Raw genomic sequence first — 24,340 nt, forward strand, 5'->3', positions numbered from 1 at the left:
TTATTACATAGTCTTACTTTAAAAATCATGCAAGACTCTTTAATTTGAAGGGTTGGCGACCTACTTCATCTGAAGTTTGTTTACAGGGTTATAGTAATCTACTTTATGAACAATGAAGAAGTAAAGAGACTTGTATCATTTGCCATTCATTAAAAAAAACATCTCAGTATTTGTTATTCTTTCGGTTTCAAAATTTTTGTCAATTTTCACTATTTCAGATATTCAAAAGAATCATTTATATTTTCTACTTCATTCTATTTTGAACAATTTAAAAAACTTCATCTACAAGTATTAATTGAATTTTTAATTTATGTTTATCTGTTTCAAAATATTAGTCTCTTATTTTATTTTTCATTATTCTAAAATATTAGTTCATTTTCAAAAATTACGAACTAAAAGAACATAAATTTTCCTATTTTGCCATTTTTTAAATTCATTAATAATAGTTTTTTAAATTCATTAATAATAATTGTACTACTAGAGGATAGTTTTGAAAAGTTAATGGGTGTGTTTGGTTTATGTTTTGAGATAACAAATGGGGATCAATGAGGTAATACATTGGCATTTGGTCCCAAATTACCTCATGATATAAATCAGTTCATTTCATCTTTCTAGGTGTCTCTTGATTAAGTGGGAAAATTTGTTTATAATAAGGGTTATTTTGGGAAGATGGTTATAATCAGCTTTTTGGTGAAAAGTTGCTTATAAGTAGCTTTTTTGTGAGAGAGAAGTGGGTTATAATCTGAGAAGTGGATTATAACCCACTTCCCAAAATAAGCCTAAGTAAATGAAAGCTGATGAAAATAAAGGGAAAAAAAAATTACAATTTAAAATAACAAATCAGACACAATCCTCCATTGCTAGATGACTAATGGTGATTCTCAGATTATAAAGGACTCTCATTCAACAGTTTTCTAACTGTAATAGAGTTGATGGATGCTCCCTCATATGTTGTTGCCAAGGTTCTGAGGTTGCGGTCGCTGCAACGGTGGCAGTGGCGCGGTGGCGGTTGCAGGGTGTAAAGGTCGTAACGTAATGGTTGCGATAACCGGAACCGTGAATTTTTTTATTTTCAAACAATTTAAAAAAAACTTACCGATACGCATATTTTTTTTCTATGATCATATTTATTGGGTTTTAAAATAAATATTGATCTTTTTGTAAATTTTTAAGTATGATCCAATATATTTCATATTTTTAAATCACTATAAGCTGAGTTTTTTACATTTTATTTTAATAATTAATGATTTTATATTATACAAAAAATCAATCACTAACTATTATATATAAGATAAACAATGACAAAAGTAAGAGAATAAATAAGAGCCTAAATATATATATATATATATATACATATTTTAATCAAGCCAAATAGATAATGAACACACTTATTATTATTATTATTATTTGACATGTATAAGCCCATAAAGGCCATGAATCACCTATGGCCCATCACTTGAAGCCTAGTGCATAACCCAGCTGACGAGGTCCAGGACAGTTGGAGTCCAACATGGCATAAAGAGCCAATGACATTCAGACACACGGCAAGAGAAGGACAAACCACATCAGCAGACAAAGATCTGCAAAGTTATTGCCACTGCACATCACCATTAATGCAGCCCATCACAGTATTTATTACGACAACACCTCTCCGCCGGAACAGGACCCCCTTACCCTGAGCAAGGTAAGCTACAGCATAGGCTTTCGGCAAGGAGAGCAGGTCGGAAGGGACAGTGAAATGATTACCAAAGGATATAAGCGAACGTTGTAGACAAGAAAAAGGTTAAGTTTTCTATCTCTAATCTTATCCCATATACTCTACTTCTCTTCCTAACTTGCTCGTCGAAGAGTTCACTGGGGGATTACCCCGTTCCCCGGGGGATTACCCCGTTCCCCGTTGAACTTGCCTGCAGGTTATCCAGTGGGCTTGATCATTTGGACGCGGGCTTGAGGAGCTTGGACCTGCCTGACCCATTCACTGGGACGAACAGCATTAACAGTTGGCGCCGTCTGTGGAAACGCTTTGCTCCTCGCGCCAGTTGTGTTCACTGTCGCCGGAGGCCCCGTTCCAACAACCTTTCTCTCCTACCCATCAAAGTGCATGGTCACGACTAGATCCATGGCTTCTCACAATAATGCTGCCGACCATCAAGTCGACCCCCCCAATCCAAACAACCCACCACAGTACTTTATCGAGCTTACCAACAGCATCAACCGCATGGCCGAGCAAAACCAGGCCTTGATAAATGCTTTACTCCAAAGGAACCTTCCGATTCCTCCTCCACCACCTCCAGATATTCCCCCCAACCAAGAAAGAACCCTGTGCCATACTGCTTCACAACTCCATCCGCCCAACCTGGAAGGTTTGCAACCTCCCCACCCACACATAAATCCTCCACCACCACCACCCTTACACCCGCCGGTCGTAGCACCAGCCTCTGAAGGGGAGGCCAGCAGCGTCCAACCTCTATTGACTGACCATGGGGACCACATTCCACTCTGGGACGCTGAGCACTGAGCTATGAAGCTCTAACTCCAAGGGGTCATGCAGAACATTCAGCATAAACCCTCTACCACGGCAAATTCACCATTTATTGCCTCCATCCAGGACAAACCTTTGACCGCCAAGTTCAAGATGCCCACCATTGACTCCTTTGACGGTACGACAGACCCAGTCGACCATCTGGAGACCTACCGTACCCTCATGATCCTCCATGCCTTCCCTGATGAGATCATGTGTCGGGCTTTCCCCGTGACACTGAAGGGGTCAGCCCGACTGTGGTTCAGTCAGTTACCAGCGGACTCTGTTTCCACTTTCCAGCATCTCAGCGACTCTTCCCTCAGCCATTTCATTGGAGCCCAGCGCCAACGTCGTCCTGCAACCCAACTCCTCAACATCCGTCAAACCGAGGGGGAGTCGCTACGTAGCTTCGTTACCCGCTTCAATACCGACGCCCTACAAGTAGCAGAGAATGACGATAAGGTCATCCTTACGGCTTTTATGGCCGGGCTGCGATCGTCCAATTTCCTCTTCTCCCTCTCCAAAAACCCCCCGACCTCTATGGCAGCCCTATTATCCAAAGCCCAGAAATATATGAATGCCGAAGATTCACTAGCCGCTCGCCAAGATCCAATATCCAAAAACCCACCCCCCGGAGAAAAGAGAAAAGACTCGGAATCCAGAAACACCCAGTATAACAGCCAAACGCCCCAATATCCCGACTGACCTCCTCGCACTGACCGGTCGACACCGGCCCGACCGCCCGGTCGGTTTGAGCGGTACACGCCTCTCAATTCTCCCATGGAACAAGTCCTCCACCAAATCCAACGGGATTACCCCTTCAAATGGCCCCTGCCTTCACAGACCCCTTCCAACCGGAAAGACCAGTCCAAATATTGTCGCTTCCACCAGGACCACGGCCACAACACTGATGACTGCATCAACCTCAAGGATTAGGTCGAGACCCTCATTCGTCAAGGGCGTCTCAGTCGATTCATGGACACCCGCCCACAACAGAGGCAAAGAACCGAGCCCCTCAGGAACAACCGCCGACGTACCCCACCTCGACAGCCAGCCCAACCTGACCAAGGCCATGACCGCCTCCCACAACAGCCTCGGCCCCCAGGTAATCCCCCTCCGCTAGTTGGTGAAATCCGAGTCATCTCTGGTGGCCTTGCTTGTGGCGGACCATCCCACTTCGCTCAGAAGGCAGAGCTCAGGAAAATAAGGCAAGGCTTGGACAAAGCAGTGGACACGGTAGACCGACCTTCCAAGCAGCCCAAGCAGTGGACAGAGCCCATCACCTTCACGGACGTCGATTGTACAGGCATCCGTTATCCTCATGATGACCCCCTCGTCATTTCTGCCCTTCTCTCTAACTATAAGGTCATACGGGTTCTCATTGACAACGGCAGTTCGTCAGACATCATATTCCTCAGTTGCTTCCGCCAGCTCAAAATTGGGGAGGAAAGCCTGTCCCCCCTCCAAACCCCCTTGGTCGGTTTCACTGGTGACCGGGTGACCTCCATCGGCTCCATCGACCTCCCCATCACTATTGGCGAATACCCACGGCAGACTACCAAGTTACTCAACTTCCTTGTGGTCGACTGTCCCTCTGCCTACAACATCATCCTCGGTCGCACCGCCCTCAACGCTTTCCAAGCTATCACTTCAACCTACCACCTCGCCATAAAGTTTCCCACCGACTAAGGGGTCGGGACAGTACGGGGAGAGCAGACCATCGCCAGGGAATGTTATGTCGCCTCACTTAAGGAAGTCAAGCTGAAGGAGGCCATAATCATTGAAGGACTTGACGCCCGAGATGAGGACAAGCTGGTCAGAGGCGAACCGGTGGAGAAGCTCGTTGAGATTCCCATCGATCCCACCAACCCAATAAAAACTGTTAAGATCGGCAGCCAGCTATCCCCCCAAGCTAAGGCCGACCTTACTGCCCTTCTGACCGAGCACAATGATGTATTCGCCTGGACTCATTCAGATATGCCAAGCATCGACCCTTCTTTCATAACTCATCGCCTCAACATTGAACCTCATTTCCGACCTTACTGCCAGAAGCAGCGCATCTTTCATCCGGAGCGCAATACTCTTATAGCCACAGAGGTCGACAAACTCCTTGAGGCCCAATTCATCAAAAATGTCGACTACCCTAAATGGTTGTCAAACGTGGTCCTCGTCTGCAAGAACAATAGCAATTGGCGACTCTGTGTCGATTACTCTGACCTGAACCGAGCTTGCCCCAAAGATAGCTATCCTCTGCCCCACATAGATTTGCTGGTCGACACCATGGCTGATCATCAAATGCTTAGCTTCATGGATGCTTTCTCTGGCTACAACCAAATCCTGATGCACCCGTCCGATAGGGAACATACATCCTTCATCACCGACCGAGGTACCTACCATTACCGAGTAATGCCATTCGGATTGAAGAACGCTGGGGCCACCTACCAACGGTTGGTCAATGCCGTCTTCCATTACCAAATAGGCCAGAATATGGAAGTATACATTGACGACATGCTAGTCAAGAGCAAACTCTCCACTGACCATCTGACCGACCTGCGGGAGACCTTCGCTACCCTATGCAAATACCGAATGAAGCTCAACCCAGAGAAGTGCGCCTTCGGCGTAGGATCCAAGAAGTTCCTGGGTTTTATGGTCAGTTAGCGGGGCATTGAAGCTAACCCTGAAAAGATCAAGGCCTTGGTCGAGATGCAGTCACCCAGGACGGTCAAGGAGGTTCAAAGGCTTACTGGCCGAGTTGCAGCCCTCAACCGTTTCATTTCCCGCGCAACAGATAAGTGCCTACCGTTCTTCAAAGTTCTTCGGCAAACTTTTGAATGGACAACTGAATCTGAAAAGGCTTTTCAGCAGTTAAAGCAGTGCATGGCCAATCCACCCCTCCTTTCACAAGCGATTACGGGCGAGTCCCTCTTCCTCTATTTAGCCGTCTCAAGCACCGCCGTCAGTGCAGCTCTTATCCGGGAAAACGACTCTGTCCAACGGCCGGTCTACTACATCAGTCGGGCTCTCAGGGGAGCTGAGCAGAATTAGCCCCTGTTAGAAAAACTATCCTTGGCCTTGGTCACCGCCTCCAAGCGACTTCGTCCTTATTTCCAAGCCCATTCCATAGTGGTCCTCACCGACCAACCCTTGAAGAAGGTCATGCAGCAACCAGAATTTTCCGGCAGACTTATGCAGTGGTCTGTGGAACTCAGCTAGTTTGACATCTCTTACCGGTCTCGAACAGCAATTAAGGGACAGGCTATCGCCGACTTCATCTTGGAATTTACTAATCCTACCCCAACCACTGCCTCTCCACCCCTGTTAGCTCCTATCGAGCCATAAAACCCTCACTCTTGGACTCTCAACGTCGACGGATCATCCCGCAGGCAAGGTAGTGGGGCTGGCCTCATTTTCACCAGCCCTGAGGGTGGTTATTTCAAATGTGCGCTCCGTTTCTTGTTTGAGGCCAGTAACAACGAGGACGAATATGAGGCACTGATAGTAGGCCTTCGCCTAGCCAGGGACATTGGTGTCAGTCATATCCGAGTGCTCAGCGACTCTCAGCTCATAGTCGGACAGATCACGGGCGAATTCGACGCCAAGGAGGGCACAATGCGGACTTACAGGGATCTTGCACTTCCCCTAGTTCGCCTCTTCAACACCTTCCACATCAAGCACATTCCTCGGGCGGAGAACTCTAAGGCAGATGAGATGGCCCAGCTGGCTTCCGCAGACCAGTCCGCCCTTAGCAGTGGTGTCCGTCTCGAATACCTATCCCACCCCGCCATTTCCCTCGACCAGTATGAAGTACAATTCCTCCAAAATGAGCCCATCCCTTGGGCGTCGGACATCTTTCGATTTTTGACAGTGGGGGAACTTCCAGATGACCACCAGCAAGCCGCCAAAGTCAGGGCACGATCGTCCAATTACATCCTTGTTGACGACATCTTGTACAAACGTGGTTTCTCACGCCCCTATCTGTGGTGCCTCAATCCGACTCAAGCAACTTATGTGATGCAAGAAATTCATAAGGGAATCTGCGGCAATCACTCGGACGACAAGTCTCTAGCCCACAAGATACTCCGTACTGGTTATTTCTGGCCCACTCTTAATCGCGATGTGATCGATTTCGTGCTCAAATGTGATAAGTGTCAACGTTTTGCCAACATCCCCCATGCACCCCCTACAGAGTTGATCACACTTTGCAGGTCTTATCCGTTCGCCAAATGGGGGATCAACTTGGTCGGTCCACTCCCTACTAGCCGAGGCCAGACCAAGTTCGCGATCGTCGCCATTGATTACTTCACCAAGTGGGTAGAGGCAAAACCCCTTGCCACCATCACCGAGCGGAACACAACCAAGTTTATCTGGCAGTCGATCGTTTGTAGGTTTGGTATTCCTCAGGCCATCATCTCCAACAACGGTAAACAATTTGACAACGCCAAGTACAGGAAATTCTGTGCCGACCTTCAGATTCAACCTTGTTTCTCATCCCCTGGCCATCCCCAGGCCAATGGCCAAGTTGAGGTCACCAACCGCTCTCTCCTGAATATCATCAAAACTAAGCTAGAAGTTGCTAAAGGACTTTGGGCTGAGGAGCTACCGAATGTACTCTGGGCTTATCGAACTACAGCTCGGACTCCCACTGGGGAAACCCCTTTCCGCTTAACATACGGCGCTGAGACGGTTATCCCAGTAGAAGTCGGTTTGCCTACTCCCAGGGTTTTACATCCGGATCCAGCACTAACCGAAGAACTCCGTCGGGCTGACCTCGACCAAATTGAAAAACTCAGAGAGACCACCGCTGTCCGACTGGCCTCATACAAACAGAAAATGAGAACACACTACAACCGCAAGGTCCGACCGAGGGAGTTCGCTGTAGGGGATCTTGTCTTGAGAGAAGCAACTCTTGCTATCAAAAATCCGATTGAGGGTAAATTGGCAGCCAAGTGGGAGGGACCTTACATTGTGAAAGCCCGACCCCGACCAGGCACTTACCGACTTCAGGACATGGAAGGTCGAGACCTCCCCCACCCATGGAACGCCGAACACCTTAAACGTTACTTTCAATAAGCTCCTATTTTTGTATTGCTCAGTTATTGTATTTTCTTTTCGGGAAATTCACACATTCTTGATATTTCCCCACGGAATGTAACTTCTTGATTATATATCTCAGTTATCTATATGTTGTCTTAGTAACATTCTTATTTGCAGCATTAAAAGCCTCAGCCAGACTGAGCAGTAAAAGCCTCTGCCAAACAGAGCATTAAAAGCCTCAGCCAGACTGAGCACTAAAAGCCTCTGCTAGACAGAGCACTAAAAGCCTCAGCCAGACTGAGCTCTAAAAGCCTCTGCCAGATAGAGCACTTAGAGCCTCAGCCAGACTGAGCACTAAAAGCCTCTGCCAGACAGAGCACTTAAAGCTTCAGCCAGACTGAGCACTAAATGCCTCAGCCAGACAGAGCACTAAAAGCCTCAGCCAGACAGAGCACTAAAAGCCTCTGCCAGACAAAGCACTTAAAGCCTCAGCCAGACTGAGCACTAAAAGCCTCTGCCAGACTGAACACTTAAAGCCTCAGCCAGACTGAGCACTTAAAGCCTCTGCCAGACAGAGCACTAAAAGCCTCAGCCAGACTGAGCACTAAAAGCCTCTACCAGACAGAGCACTTAAAGCTTCAGCTAGACTGAGCACCAAATGCCTCTGCGAGACAGAGCACTAAAAGCCTCAGCCAGACTGAGCACTAAAAGCCTCTGCCAGACAAAGCACTTAAAGCCTCAGCCAGACAGAGCACTAAAAGCCTCTGCCAGACAGAGCACTAAAAGCCTCAGCCAGACTGACCACTAAAAGCCTCTGCCAGACAGAGCACGTAAAGCTTCAGCCAGACTGAACACTAAAAGCCTCTGCCAGACAGAGCACCTAAAGCCTCAGCCAGACTGAGCACTAAAAGCCTCTGCCAGACAGAGCACTTAAAGCCTCAGCCAGACTAAGCACTAATAGCCTCAGCCAGACTGAGCACTAAAAGCCTCAGCCAAACTAAGCACTTAAAGCCTCAGCCAGACTGAGCACTTAAAGCCTCATCCACTTAAAGCTTCAGCTAGACTGAGCACCAAATGCCTCTGCGAGACAGAGCACTAAAAGCCTCAGCCAGACTGAGCACTAAAAGCCTCTGCCAGACAAAGCACTTAAAGCCTCAGCCAGACAAAGCACTAAAAGCCTCTGCCAGACAGAGCACTAAAAGCCTCTGCCAGACAGAGCACTTAAAGCTTCAGCCAGACTGAGCACTAAAAGCCTCTGCCAGACAGAGCACCTATAGCCTCAGCCAGACTGAGCACTTGTAGACGTCCCCCGAACGCCCCGGGAGGGTGAGCTCCCGTTCTGTTCATTTGTGGGGTTCACTACAGTTCGGACTCGATTTGTGTCACGGTTCTTAATCTGAACCAAAGAGTCCAAATCCGGAAAATCGTTTTGAGAAACAGATTTTTTGAAAAGAAGTGCCAAACATGGACTGCTTTGCCAGATATAGAGTCGCCACCTAAATATTTTTTTATAGGGGAATTTAGGAAACCCTGACTCGGTGCCGAAGGCCACATGTCCGTCATCACCGGAGTTGTCTCGGCTCGGGAGCTTGGGTACGATCGGGGAAGGTCAGCTATGAGCACCCCCTCTCGCCCGATCCGAAGATCGGCCTCTACTAACCGTGATATCCGTTTTTGAAAACTTTATATGTTCTTATTCCATTTATTAGCCTAGAATTACTATGTTATGCGCACAGCAAACAAGTATAGACTAGATTGCCTAATTTGGAAACAAGCATTGCATATCCGTTTGTTTTGAAAAGCGCTTTGGAAATTGCTACTCGCAAGTAGGCTAAAATACGGATTTCAACGAGTTTTTCTAACTCAAACAATCCAACCTTCACCCACGGGCATTCAAACAATTTATAACACATAAGCATCTAGCCACATGGCAGGCATACTGTCATGGCAACATTCACACGCATCCGAGATGCTAAGCATAAATACTTACATCGTATTCCGTGCCAAAACAGGAACATGTTAGCAATCAATGCATGATCCAAGTCTATGTTAAGTGCCTAATGCATCGCATACAAAATGCCACTAGAGTAGGCTCGGCTAGTCTATGAATGACATGTGAAAATGCACAACTAACATGTATTCGATTCGAAATTTGAAATACAGATGTAGTTAGAATGATGCGCTGAGCCCGGTGCATGCAAAGCAAATGTATGAATGCACACATGCATTGCATAAGGTATGGTAATCTTTAAATATGCCCTAGTCTACCATCGTAAGCAGGTAAATAAAAAGGGAAGAAAGAAGTGGGGATTGGAAGACATACACACCACTCACCCACACTTATTACAAATTTGCCCTCGCCCGGAGGGACCAAATAAATAATACAAATTAATTAACTACGCAAGCTAATTAAATATTACAAATTGCCTAATCAGTTAACAAACTAACTAAGCTAGGAAAAGCAGTAAACCGCCTCAGGAGGAGAGCCAGATGCAGCGCGTGCTCGGGTCTTGCTCGAAAGTGCACCGCCATGCCTAGTCTGCCTCTGTTTTCCCTGCTCTACCCCTCTGAAGATTGCCAAAGTCTCAAAGATGCCTCTCTGTATACTGGGGTTCACCACCGGCTGAATCAAATTACCACCGACAGTGGTATGTGGTCATCGGCACAAAATGAAGCTATCGGCAGAAGAATAATTGCCGGTCGGCAATGTACACTGCCGGTCGGCAAAGAATGCCTGCAAAACCTGCAACTCACAGCAGCAGAGGACAGAACTTGCATGGCAATACAATTCAAACAGTGTATGCACTAATCATGCTCCTTATCATGTTTGTAACTCAAAGGGGCATGTGTCTCGATTCTCGGACCACCAATCACGCATTTCCATGCATTATGGCCCAAAGGACCAAGTGTGCAACTTTCTTGTCAAATGAAATGCAAACCAAACAAACAAACCAAGGCCCAATTCCTATCACCAAGTCAAGGAATAAGACATGCATGCAAGATGCAATGCAACCTAGGCATACAAGCTAAGGGTGCAACATGGCATGGCATGACACTTATGCAAGCATACAAGCAAACATGAGGTAATGTAAATTGATGGAAAGGTGTACTTACACATGATTTAGGCAACTCTAAATAGGCCTAAAACAATAGCCAAAGTGCTATAATAAGGGACCAAACACATACACACATGCACATATTAAGGCCTAAATGCTTAAGCATCAAAAGACTACTTCTAAGCACACTTAGAAGGGAATGATCATGGACATACGACATACATTATAAGCCTTGAAAACATGTTGGAAATGATGTCAAATTAACCTACCAATGCAAGCTATGAATGAGCCCAAACCTAAGGACCTAAAACATGACCATATGACTCATGATGCAAATGACCAAATTGAATCAAAACAGCCCCAAATCATGCAAAAGTAAGCCTCAAGAACCACTTTGATGGCATCCAAATGACCTATTCTTAGAGGCATACACAATGGCATAAACATGAAGCATGAAACATCAATTCTTGAAACATCAAAAGGGTCATGAAATGCAAGCATATGAGCATGATAAGAGGACTGAAATAACATGGTGGATAGTCCCAAACCACTAAATCGATACAAGAATGTCATGCTAGACATTCATACACTTAAGGCCAACAAGCCGGAATGCAAAGGGGCTATACTAAGCATGCCAAATCCGACCCAAACAACTATGGACAGACCTCTAGCATGGCAAAATAAGCACACAAGCTTCACAAAACTAGACCTAAAACATGCTCGAACGGAGGCTAACAACCTAAGGCATATTAAGACAATAACATGGCATTACATGGTAGGTATGCTAAGCATGCATGGTGTACCAAAACCAACACACAACAAAGTTATATCATGGCATAATAAGCATGGAAAAAAACCAAGACATGATCAATACATGCTCTAACATGATGCTCTCTCAAGAGGCCAAAAAGGGTCCCTTTCAAGGACAACAAGGGGAGGGGGTGGCCCTCCCCTTTTGGAGACTTCAAGGCACCATCTCCGCCACTGAAATCCCTCAAGATTTCAGTGGTGAAGAGGCCCAAACACCAAAGTCTCGAAACTCACTCAAAATGGCTCAAAATGGGGCCTTTCAAGGCCTAAGAGGGGTCAAACACCTCCAAACCACAAAACACTCTAAACAAACAATTTAGAGGGCCTAAAAACAGAACTTTTTTGTATTATGCACCAAGCTCAAAAACGAATTTAAGACAGGTAGAAATACAATGCAAAATTGGGGAATAAAGAGGCAAAATTGTCACCCTTGAAGACCCCTTTAACAATGGTGCTCCAACAGCTCCTTCTAGGTTGAAAATAGCTCCAAAACTTCAAAACCAACCTCTTAGAACCTCAGTAGCTAAGTGAAGGTGAAACACTATGTGTTTATGTGCAATAGTAAGACACAAATGCACTTTAACACACACAAGAGGGAGATATAGAGATAGAAAGTGTATGGTTTCTAACCCTAGAACTCAAAACCCTAAAAATGACTGTCTAAAATATCTCAAGTCTCTCAAGTCTCTAACCCTAAAGCCAAGAGACAAGGCTCTCTCTTATAGAGCTTCTTGTCTTGTAAAACTTACAAGACAAACTTCCAAAGAGGGAGATCCCTCCATACACGTGTATAGAGGGGAGCAAAAAGCAAGACAGCTGTGATAAAATATCTGCAAAAGCAGATGCACAGTAGTCGGCCGGCCAAAAATGCCATTTTGGCAAAAAGGAGTGCCGACCGGCAACAAATGGTGCCGACCGGCAATATACATTGCTGATGGCAGCAAAAACCAGCCGGTGACCTCTAGCCACTGCCGGTGGTGTGTGGGGATGCCTCACAAGGCATTCCCTGCCCCTCCAAGGCAAAACGCAAGTGTTTGGTGTGAAACCAGACACAAACGGTCAAGTTCGGAGATCCTGAGGCAGGGCGCATAGCCGAGAACTCCGGGAACTCCAAACGAACACAAACAAGGGATAATCACCGAGTGTTCAAACGATGACGTCCAAGTCTTGAGGACGGTCAAAAATGGGGTGTCTACAGCACTAAAAGCCTCTGCCAGACAGAGCACTTAAAGCCTCAGCTAGACTAAGCACTAATAGCCTCAGCCAGACTGAGCACTAAAAGCCTCAGCCAAACTAAGCACTTAAAGCCTCAGCCAGACTGAGCACTTAAAGCCTCATCCAGACTGAGCATGAGCCGCCTTGCACAGTCCGACCGTTAACACCCTCTGCCAGACCGAGCGCTAAAAGCTCCATCCAGACTGAGCGTGAAGTACTCGTCCAGACCTAACATGTAGGGCTCGGTCAAAACCACCCATGCAAAACTTCATACTTATGGAATCAACTAACACACTTAGTCACAATTCCGGGTCCAAGTCTTCACACCACTCTTTGCTTAGTCAAATTCCAAAGACGTTCTTATCATTTTATTACATTCAACTTTCTCAGGCCTATCATTTTATTACATTTCAAATTTCACTCTGCATTGTGGAGTTCTTAAATTTCACTATCATTTTATTACATTTAACTTTCTCAGGCCTATCATTTTATTACATTTCAAATTTCACTCTGCATTGTGGAGTTCTTAAATTTCACTATCATTTTATTACATTTAACTTTCTCAGGCCTATCATTTTATTACATTTTGAATTTCACTCTGCATTGTGGAATTCTTAACTTCACTCTGCATTGAGTCCTTATTACAAGCTTCAATTTCACTCTTATTAACAAGGAGTTCTACACACACTTCGCCCACGCCTCATTTATCTAAGATCCACAAGCAGAAATAATCAAATAACAAACACAACTGAAATTTTATTCGTTCACAACTTTGTACAAAAGTTCATTACAGCAATTCATGTACAAGAGTTCATTACAGCAATTCAAAAAAAAAAATGTAACTTTTTCTCCTTCCTCCCCAGTTACTTCTCCTGACTGGAGAGGAGGTCTTTTTTTTCAATGCCCTCATCCAGGGGGGTTTGGGCCACATCGTCTTCGCCAATCGTTACACTACTAAGGTCTAAGTCTGGGAACAGCTCTTCAGCTCTACGTTTGAACATCTTCCAGCCACTGTCCCAATACTCAGCCATTTCGTGCTTATAAAAGTCTGACTGCTGGAAGCTCTCAATAACTTCTGCTTCAGTTCTGCCTCCAGCGATCGTCCTCGATGGGCCAGCCTCCCCAGATTCTTGCCCAGCCAGGCTACTCACGACCGCGGCATCAACCGCTGTCTGAATTTCGGTAGACCCTTTGAATTGCTCCACTGCTGCGACCCACAGATCGGGATAAGCCGCCCTTTCAGGGGCTGCCTTTGCCCTCTCTTCGCCCAGCTCTTTCTGCAGGGCCGCCCTTTCTGACGCCACCTTTGCCTTCTCCGCCTCTAGTTCCTTCTTCAGGCTCTCCTTCTCCGCCGTCGCCTGCACTCTCTCTGCTTCTAACTCACTCTGAAGCATCCCTTTCTCCTCCACCGCCTTGGCGCGCTCGCCCTCCAGTTCCCTCTGGATATCACCCACTTTGCCATCACCCTTATTTTTTTTGCCTCACCAGCTCTTCATTACTACTCATAGCCTCTTCATGTCGCTCGACCGCGACGACTCAGGCTCTTTGGGCCTCGTCCAACTTCTTCTGCTCGCCAGTAAGTTGGAACTCGAGTGACACAACCTGGCGGCGTGTGTCCTCCAGCTCCGTCTTAACCGCTGGCAGCTCAGAGTGGGCACTCTCCCAACTTGCACTCCTCTTCTTTAACTTTGCAAGCTGAGCCTTAGCCTCATTTGCTTTGAGTTTGGCAGCCCCCGCCTTCCTCAGCAGGGCCCCTGCTAAGGTGGTTACCTCCATTTGAGCGGAGTATAACCCCTTTAGCAGTTCAGCCTCGTTGAATCTGGAGGCCGAGCGCAGGGCTGCCTCTTCTACAATCCCTACAAGAGGGTCTGCCCCTGCCCTAGCTAGGCCTTCATCTCCCTCTAGCCGCCCCGCCACCGCATGAGCATGGTAGATCGCCGTGGTCGCACCAATTCCTTCTTCTTGAGGTGCAAGCCCCCCCTGGGGCTATTCCTCCCTCCTTGGCCCAGGGCCAGCAGCCTCGTCCTCCACTTGCCTTTCAGGGGCGGCCTTTGCGACCCCGACGGTGATCGCCGCCACCACTAGCACCACCTCCATGCCCTTTGAGGCAACATCCACCACTTCTGGGCCACCTATCTTTCTTGGGACCCCCTCTACTTCTCCCCCTTCAGACCCCTCGGCCGCACTGGTTTCCTTCATACTCATCTCCCTCCTCCTCTTCTAGGCAGGCACTTTCTCACTCCGACTCACTCTCTTCTTCTTCTTCCCCACGCCCAGCGCCTCCATCTTCTTCAAGGACCTCTCTTTCAAAGGGTCTGTTGGGGGCGGCCGCGGCACAAAATCGCCCAAGTTTTTCTCTCCCAAGGGTTTGGTGCAAGGTCGAATCCTCTCCCTCGCAACCGGTTTTGGTGGTCGGTCGGCCTGGGACTCTTTGAATTGTTGGGCTTTAGCAAGAATGGCCCGATCCTCAGCCTCTTGAACCCTTCTCCTCGCCTCTAACTCCGCTCGGTCGAGGTCCCCACTACTTGGCTTTGGCCCTAACCCCGCCTCAAACAATGCCGACGGCTGAACGAGCTCGTCCCATTTGGCCCTTTCTCTCTCCCTCCACTCCTTCACCCTCTTTACCCTCCCCTCTGCAGTTGCCCTCAGTTTCAGTTCCACCGACCTGATGGGTACTTTCCAAACGGTGCGCGCTCCAAGCCCCCCATTGGCGGACACGTAGAACCATCGCGGCCGCCACCCCTTGATCGACGACGGCAGACCCGCCACCAACCCCTTCCCCACTGCTGCCTGCAAAGTGACCCACGTCTCCTGCTGCCCCGAAGCCTTATAACACGCAAAGAATTCGTCTACCGTCATGGCCTCCCCTCCATTTGCCTTCGGGAACGCACTTGCACAGGCCAGCAGGATCTTCCATGCATTGGGCATTAGTTGCCTCGGTGCTACCTCCAGACAGTTAAGCACATCCACCACCACTTGCGGCAGTGGCAACCTCAGTCCACCCTTCAGAGCTTCCTCATAAAGGGAAAACTCTCCTGGCCTGGCGTCAGACGGCCTTTCCGTTGATGTCGGCAGCAATAACTCCACTTCCCCAGGGATCTGGTATTTTTCGCGGATAGCCTCCAACTCCGCCTCAGTAATCGTGGATTTGTCAGCCTTCGTATGCCAATGATCTGGTTCCGCCTGGCTGATTGGCTTTGGAGCTGCTATCATGGTGGAACCGTGGGATCGTACCACCGACTCCCCCACCCTCTCTGTCCTATACTGCGCCGCTAGCTCCACAGCATCATCATCTCCAAGCGGGTCCACCCTAACAATCGCATTCCCTTCTTGGGCCATTTCTGTGGTTTGTTTGCAAATCGCTTCGGCGGCTGGAACAAGGAAATCGAAAAAGTGTTGCAGAGGTGTATTGCGAGCAACAAAGGAATCCACACTTGGAATATTTTGATTTTTCGTAAACAGGTAGGTGAATCGAATAATACCAAAAGCCCACGGTTTGCCCGTATTCCAAGGATCCCAATTAATTTCTGCCAGTTTGAAAACTTTTCAAAATCATCCGCCAAAACTGTCTCCTCAACACCCATAATGACTTACCGTTTCATTTCTGATCCAACGCCTAATCTTCCCTCCTACGAGATGTTGCCACGTGTACGTCCACGATTCACTGTCCCCTCCCTTTACCCTGTCTTTTCCACTTCAACTCACCACGTGACCCGCCGTGTCTCGAGCCCCACGCCCCTCCACCACACCCTTCACGGTTGCCCCTCCCCCTGGTCAGCCCTCCCACTCGGCCAACACCGCGGTCGCTCCTCCTCATGGTCAGCCCTCCTACTCGGCCAAACCCCACGGTGGCCCCTTCTCGTGGTCAGCCCTCCCACTCGGCCAACACCGCGGTCGGCCCTCCTTGTGATCCGCCCTCCCGCTCGGTCAAACACCGCGGTCGGCCCTCCCTGCGGTCAGCCCTCCCACTCGGCCAAACCCCGCGGTCGGCCTTTCTCGTGGTCAGCCCTCCCACTCGGCCAACACCGTGGTCGGCCCTCCTCGTGGTCTGCCCTCCCGCTCGGTCAAACACCGCGATCGGTCCTCCCCGCGGTCAGCCCTCCCACTCGGCCAACACCGCTGTCGGCCCTCCTCGTGGTCCGCCCTCCCGCTCGGCCAAACGTCGCGGTCGACCCTCCTCGCGGTCGGCCCTCCTCGCGGTCGGCCCTCCCAGTCGGCCAGCACCGCGGTTGCCCCTCTTTGTAGTCAGCCCTCCCACTCGGCCAAAATCGCGGTCGGCCCTCCCGCTCGGCCAACCACCGCGGTCGGCTCCCCCCCCTCGATCACCCCTTCCGGTCGACCTCCATCCTGCCAATCCCTAACACACTTATCTATGTCACTAATATTCCCTTCGTTGGACTGAAGCTGCGCTCGGGAATGGGAGACTACTGACATGTATAAGCCCATAAAGGCCATGAATCACCTATGGCCCATCACTTGAAGCCCAGTGCATAACCCAGCTGACGAGGTCCAGGACAGCTGGAGTCCAACATGGCATAAAAAGCCAATGACATTCAGACACACGGCAAGAGAAGGATGAACCACATCAGCAGACAAAGATCTGCAAAGTTATTGCCACTGTACATCACCATTAATGCAGCCCATCACAGCATTTATTACGACAACACCTCTCCGGCGGATCAAGACCCCCTTACCCTGAGCAAGGTAAGCTACAGCATAGGCTTTCGGCAAGGAGAGCAGGTCGGAAGGGACAGCGAAATGATTACCAAAGGATATAAGCGAACGTTGTAGACAAGAAAAATGTTAAGTTTTCTATCTCTAATCTTATCCCATATACTCTACTTCTCTTCCTAACTTGCTCGTCGGAGAGTTCACTGGGGGACTACCCCGTTCCCCGTTGAACTTGCCTGCAGGTTATCCGGTGGGCTTGATCATTTGGACGCGGGCTTGAAGAGCTTGGACCTGCCTGACCCATTCACTGGGACAAACAACATTAACATTATTATTATTTTCAAACAATATATAGATAGACACACACAAACAAAATAGTTGAATGATAGCAGCTAAATAGAATAACGTAGGTCTTACAGTTTCAACAAATTAATAACATGTTCTTCATCTTCCCTCTTCTCTCTCTATCTCTTGCTCCTCCAGCTTCCGTCTTCTCTCTCTATCCCTCTTCCTCCATTTTTTAGCTTTTTTTGTGTGTGTTTTTTCGAAAGAAGAGTTTGAAACCGTTACGTAACGGTGCGTAACAGGCCGTTACGGCTGTTACAGCACCGTTACGACCACTACGGCAGCCACCACGGCTGACACACCTACAAATCTCAATCACATTGCAAAAGTGCCCTGAACGGGTGGTGGTAACCACCACAACCGTTACATAACCGTTTGGCCGCTTTTTAAAACCTTGGTTGTTGCTATTTTCAGGATATTGTTACTGGTAGTGCACATTGTGCCCTAGCAGGTTATTGGTCAAAAAAGTTGGGGAAATGTGATTTTGCTGCATATCAGGCACTCTCTCTCTCTTTCTCTCATGCGCGCTCGTGCAGTTGTGCTAGTTGTGTTCTTTCCTCATTCATTAATTGTATTGTATTGTTTACTTGGCATAGGCATCAGCTTGAGGCGGCATACTGAACCTCCATTTAGATGAAAAGACTCAGAGAGTACTACTTCAGGGGAAAGCCATCACTGTAATGAAGGTTCTCTTTTGGTTTAACTAGGAATTGCCCCATCTTTGCTTGTGTGAATCAATTGAAATAAAAAGGTTGTTAATGTTTTGAAGGCTTGCTTTGAATTTTGATTGACCCGTTTGCCGTCAAAGTTAATGTTACTCCTTGTAAGTTTTGTACTAGACATCTTCTGTAAAATTACATAGATTTGTATCTTTGCTATCTATAATGAAAATTCTCTTTCTTGTTATCTCTGACTATTAGATCAAAACATGTGTAGCTGATACAAAATTCTAACTAAGATCTTCAAAACAATTCCTGAAATCGCATAAGAAGATTTTTTTTTTTTTTTTCTTTTGATTAGTTTGATTGCATTTTCTTTAACTCACTCTTCATAAAATTGACATAGAAATAGGAAATATTATATAATCTTCATTTGAAACAGCAGTCAAGTTGATCCAAGAGGGGGCTAAATGTGAACTCTCCTTGTAACCTTGGTTGAAGACTTGAGATTTTCTTCTACAAAGGTGCAATAGCTCCATATCTCATACTCACAGAGAAGAAAATCAGTATGTAGTGCCATGGCCAATACTAATCCTCTTTTCTTTGTGTTTGTGTTTGAACTCTGGTTATGTTTGTCTGTTATTCCTTTGAAAATAAAAATATTGCTAAACAAAATTGTTGGCAAGACCCAGTAACTGAAACCTACCAAATCAAATTTGTACTAATTCAGTGCTTACTCTGTCAACTAGACCATTAGATTCAAAAGTCAGGAATACCACTTTCAGTCCAGATTCTAATAATACTATCAAATTTTTGTGTACTAGTTGATATGTCACCATAGTATTAACTTTTTATATTCAGATTTAATCACTGTAGTCTTTATTACATAGTCTTACTTTAAAAATCATGTGTAGTAGTTGATATGTCACCATAGTATTAACTTTTTATATTCAGATTTAATCACTGTAGTCTTTATTACATAGTCTTACTTTAAAAATCATCCAAGACTTTTTAATTTGAAGGGTTGGCAACCTACTTCATCTCAAGTTTGTTTAGAGGGTTATACTAATCTACTTTATGAACAGTGAACAGTAAAGAGACTTGTATCATTTGCCAATCATTAGGCACCGTTTGGGAAGTGAGTTTATAGGTTTTTTTGGCTATTTTAGCCACAAAAGACAAAATAGGCTATTTTAGGCATAACAAACAAAATATCACATCCAACCCATAATCATTACACTCTTCTCTCACAAAAAAAGTGAAAAAAGCCAAAAAGCCAAAAAGTCCTTCCCAAACCAAGCTTTTTAGCCCAAGCTAAAATAGACAAAAAAATCAAAAAAGCCAAAAAACCAACCCACTTCCCAAACGAAGGCTAAAAAAAACTCAATATTTGTTATTCTTTCGGTTTCAAATTTTTTGTAAATTTTCACTATTTTAGATATTCAAAAGAATCATTTATATTTTCTAGTTTATTCTATTTTGAACAATTTAAAAAACTTTATCGACAAGTATTAATTAAATTCTTAATTTATGTGTATCTGTTTCAAAATATTAGTCTCTTATTTTATTTTTCATTATTCTAAAATATTAGTTCATTTTCAAAAATTACGAACTAAAAGAACATAAATTTTCCTATTTTGCCATTTTGTAAATTCATTAATAATAGTTTTGAAGTGTAATAATTGTACTACCAGAGGATAGTTTTGAAAAGTTAATAGGTGTGTTTGGTTTGTGTTTTGAGATCAATTTTCAAAAAAAAATTTGGGGAGTTTAGAATTTTTTTTGGTTTGTTTGGTTGTATATTTTGAAAATAGTTTTAGAGTTTAGGAGTTTGGGATGATTTGATATTTTGTTGTAGTTGAGTAAATGTGTGTGAGAGAAAAAGTGATTGAGAAGAAAAGATGAGAGAGAAACAATGATTGATTGATATGTAGAATTGAGAGTGATTTCGAAAAAAAAATTCAAAAAATTTGAACCAAACAAAATTTTGAAGTCTAATAATTGTACTATAAAAAAAAGATTAATATTATGAGACGAAAGAAGTACATAAATACATTATTTATAGCATCTCTAACGGTGTAACTTTTTTTTTCACTACATTTGAGTAAAAATTTGACTAAAAACTCCATCAGATATCACGTGCTCCAACAAAGGATTTTGAACTTTCATCAAAACACCTGTCGACCGAACAGACAGCCGGGCAGATGTCTGACCAGACAAACAACCGGGCAGATGTCTGATCGGTCGACCGGCCAGTGTAATTTTTTCACAAATTTTTGTAAGGAGGTAGTCATCTGGGAGGATAATCGACCGGACATCCGTTGTGAAAATAACCTGCAACTCCAATGGCTATGAACAGTAAAATAATGAAAAGTCCCAACTGTCTTTAATTTGGTAAAAGATTTATCATATCTTCAATTTAATATTCATCTGATAAAATGATTAGAGCTACCAAAATGACATTTTTTTCATTAAATTTAAATTTGTAAAATAATAATACGTTGGGGATGGTTTTATTAATATGATTTAAAGACAAAAATGCTAAAAATAGGAGGAATTTTTATATGAAAGGAATCACAATAAATAGTAAAAGGTAATGTATGACATTTTATTCGCATACAAAAATTACTCTAAAAGCATCTGTTTCAAATTAGTTAAAATCAGTTTTTAGCTAAATTAGTGATATTGTTCATAAAAAATAGGCTGCATCAGTCTCACTACTGTTCATCGTCAATATACGAGTGCTACAGTACCTCGCTATAACAAGCGAAGTGTTACAGTACCTCGCTACAACAAGCGAGGTATTGTTCTTCGCTAGTTGTGTATTACCGGACTTCTGCCCAAAAGTCTGGCCGGATATCTGGCCGGTCAACCGGTCAACGGCAAATTTTTTTTTTCCCCCTCCAGTTTTACCTTTTGTAAAATATAAGAATTGTTTAGTTTATAACTCATCAATTTAATTATAAAAAATAATAATAATAAATAAAATTAAATTAAAATAAAAAGATTGATGCAGTGACTAGCTAAAATGAAAAAAATAACTTTTTAAATTATAATTTAACTAAAATTTTAAAAACCCTGATACTTTGCTCTAATAGACGAACGAACGTCGGATGCCCAGCGACCAAACATATCCCAAGTAGGCCAGGCGAGGGAAGCCGCCGTCAAACTAATATAAATAGATCCAGCGCCATGAATTCATCTTCTAAAAGCTCTCTTCGTTTTAGTTAGTACTGAAGATGGGAAAGAAGCCTGTTAAGTACTGTGTGGTAATCTCTCTCCTCACTATCATACGCTCATTTTGATTTTGTGCGTTTCGTTGTTGTTTTTGTGTGACTCACTGATTCGAGTTGTGAGATTAGGTTGACGCGTTCACTGACTCGCCGTTCAAGGGAAACCCAGCGGCGGTATGTTTGTTGGAGGAGGAGGAGAGAGACGAGGAGTGGTTGCAAGCAGTTGCTAGTGAGTTCAACGTTTCCCAGACCGGTTACTTGACTCGGATCACTGAGTCCGAGTCGGAGACTCAAGACTCATCCAACTCAACTACAAGCCCTCGGTTCCACCTCCGATGGTTCACTCCAGTTGCCGAGGTCAGTGGAACATTGAAAAAACTGAACTGTTTCTTTTCTGATTTGATCCGTTTGGTTGCTGAGAATATCAGGAAAAAAGCAAAGGAAAACGTAACGCTGAATATTTTAATTTGGCAACTTAAATTACTTGTAATTTGATTGATTGATATTTTAGTCAAATTGAGAGTCGTGTTTGAATAGCTAAGTTCATGGGAGTGGGTAATTTAATCTGGGCATGGAATTTATGGCTTCTTGCAGGTTAAACTTTGTGGTCATGCAACCTTGGCAGCTGCACACTTTCTATTCACTTCTGGTTTGGTAAATTCTGATAAAATTGAGTTTCTGACACTATCGGGAGTTTTGACTGCTAAAAGAGTTCCAGAAGCCCAAAAAACTGGCAAATTGGAAGATTGCTTTTTAATTGAGTTGGATTTTCCAGTAGTTCCACTTACCGAATTTGACTCTGCTGAGGTTCCATCAATTTCTAAAGCATTGAGCGATGCTTCTGTGATTGAATTAAAGAAGACAACTACTGCAGAAGACCTCTTTGTATGCATTCTTTGTTTATTTATTGTTATTCATAATTCTGCAACTTTGTATTTTTTGAAGTAAATGGTTGAAAGGGCATCTAAGAAAAAAAAACTATAAACGAAAGAGTGATTGCTCCATTTTAAAATTAAATCGTGGGATGATTTGATTTCGAATTTGGGTGCATCCTCAAACTTTCATGGCAGTATCTCAAAGAGGGAAGTTAACCTGAACTGATATATGGATATTCATTTTGCACTTGCATTTTGGCAGGTGGTGCTCCCATCGGGAAAGGCTGTTGCAGATCTACAGCCCAAATTTGATGAAATACAACGATGTCCTGGAAGGGGATTAATTATTACAGCGCTTGCTCCCACCGGATCTGGGTTTGACTTTTTTAGCCGCTTCTTCTGTCCAAAATTAGGGATCAAAGAGGTAATATATTGGCATTTGGTTCCAACCCAAACTACCTCGTGATTTAAACCAGTTCCTTTCATATTTCTAGGTGTATTTTGATTAATTGGGAAAACATTGTTTATTATATGTAAAAGAACAATTCAGACATATTAACTAGTCATGATTTGAAATGAAATTGCCAACACAAAAATGACACAAGACTACATTTTTCCTTGCGGTGTACATTGTCTTAAGTGTCAGATTTTCTACTATAGCACTATAAGAAAAGCTTCATATCTTGACTGTTTGGTATCAATCTCTATTTCCTGAAATGTTTTGAGAGATATTGCATGACATATTTTTGGCATAATCCTCCTCTGCCGGATTACTAATTGTGATGCTCAAAATATAAAGAACTTACATTCAACAGTTTCCCCCATATGTCACTTGCTGTTATTTTTTAGGATCCTGTTTGTGGGAGTGCACATTGTGCCTTAGCAGCCTATTGGTCTAAAAAGCTGGGGAAATGTGATTTTGTTGCATATCAGGTAAAATCTCTCTCTCTCACAGTTGTGCGCAGGCGCATCACTTGCTTTTTTTTTGCCCATTCATTAATTATCTTGTTTATTTGACGTAGGCATCACCTAGAGGTGGCATTCTAAACCTCCATTTAGACGAACAGAGCCAGAGAGTATTACTTCGGGGGAAAGCCATCACTGTAATGGAAGGTTCTCTTTTGGTTTAATTAGGAATTACCCCATCTTTGCATGTATTAAGTAATTGAAATAAAAGGCTGTTAATGTATGGAAGCAGGCTGTTAATGTGTGGAAGGCTTGGTTTGAGTTCTGAACGCTTCCAAGTTGACTTTACTCATCGTACTAGACATCTTCTTAAAATTACATTTGGCCCTATTTGAAATAAATGTACCGGATTATTCCCTTTGTATGTCTGCTAAGAATTTCATTCAGTATATATTTCTGCTATGGGAATTCTTTTTATTGTTACCACTGACTAATAGAACACAACCTGTGTAGCTAATGCGAATTACTAAATTAAGATCTTTAAAACAATTCCCGAAATCACATAAGATGTTTTTCTTTTAATTGTTTGATTGTATCTTCAACTCACTCTTCATTAATGTGATTTGGAAATAGGAAATATAATCTTTATTTTTTATTGTTTCGCAGTACTGGGATCTATAGCAACAATGGCAGCACCAGCAGTCTGATGTCCCTGTCTTGTGTTAAGTTAATTAATCGTGATTATATTGTGATTATGTGATTAATTTGAATTTGGGTGTTAATTGCATAATTAAGGCCTTGTTTGGCAAGTTAACATTTTAGCTAAAAAGTCAAAAAGTTACTAAAAATTATAATCTATACTAAAAAGTCAAAGATTTCATTTTCTCTCTACTTTTTGTACATTTGTTCGTAAAAAGTTAAAAAGTCACCCCAAACATACTAGTTTTTTTTACCTCATATGTTAGCCAAAAAATCAAAAAGTTACTAAAATAACAAGTTCCCAAACGAGGCCTAA

At 44.4% G+C, this 24,340-nt stretch overlaps 1 protein-coding gene across 1 annotated transcript; it reads left to right on the forward strand.

Annotated features, from left to right (window-relative positions):
• The first annotated feature begins 21,341 nt into the window (after positions 1-21,341).
• LOC114287640 (uncharacterized) lies at positions 21,342-23,802 on the forward strand. Its single transcript, XM_028231060.2, has 6 exons — positions 21,342-21,580; positions 21,674-21,901; positions 22,139-22,429; positions 22,682-22,843; positions 23,269-23,352; positions 23,442-23,802. Exons 1-6 carry the CDS (start codon positions 21,551-21,553, stop codon positions 23,547-23,549), a joined length of 903 nt encoding a protein of 300 aa, XP_028086861.2. The 5' UTR covers positions 21,342-21,550; the 3' UTR covers positions 23,550-23,802.
• Positions 23,803-24,340: the final 538 nt, after the last annotated feature.

The sequence above is a fragment of the Camellia sinensis genome, chromosome 14 (genome assembly GCF_055761805.1).
Source record: "Camellia sinensis isolate YWXY chromosome 14, ASM5576180v1, whole genome shotgun sequence".
Lineage (NCBI taxonomy): Eukaryota > Viridiplantae > Streptophyta > Magnoliopsida > Ericales > Theaceae > Camellia > Camellia sinensis.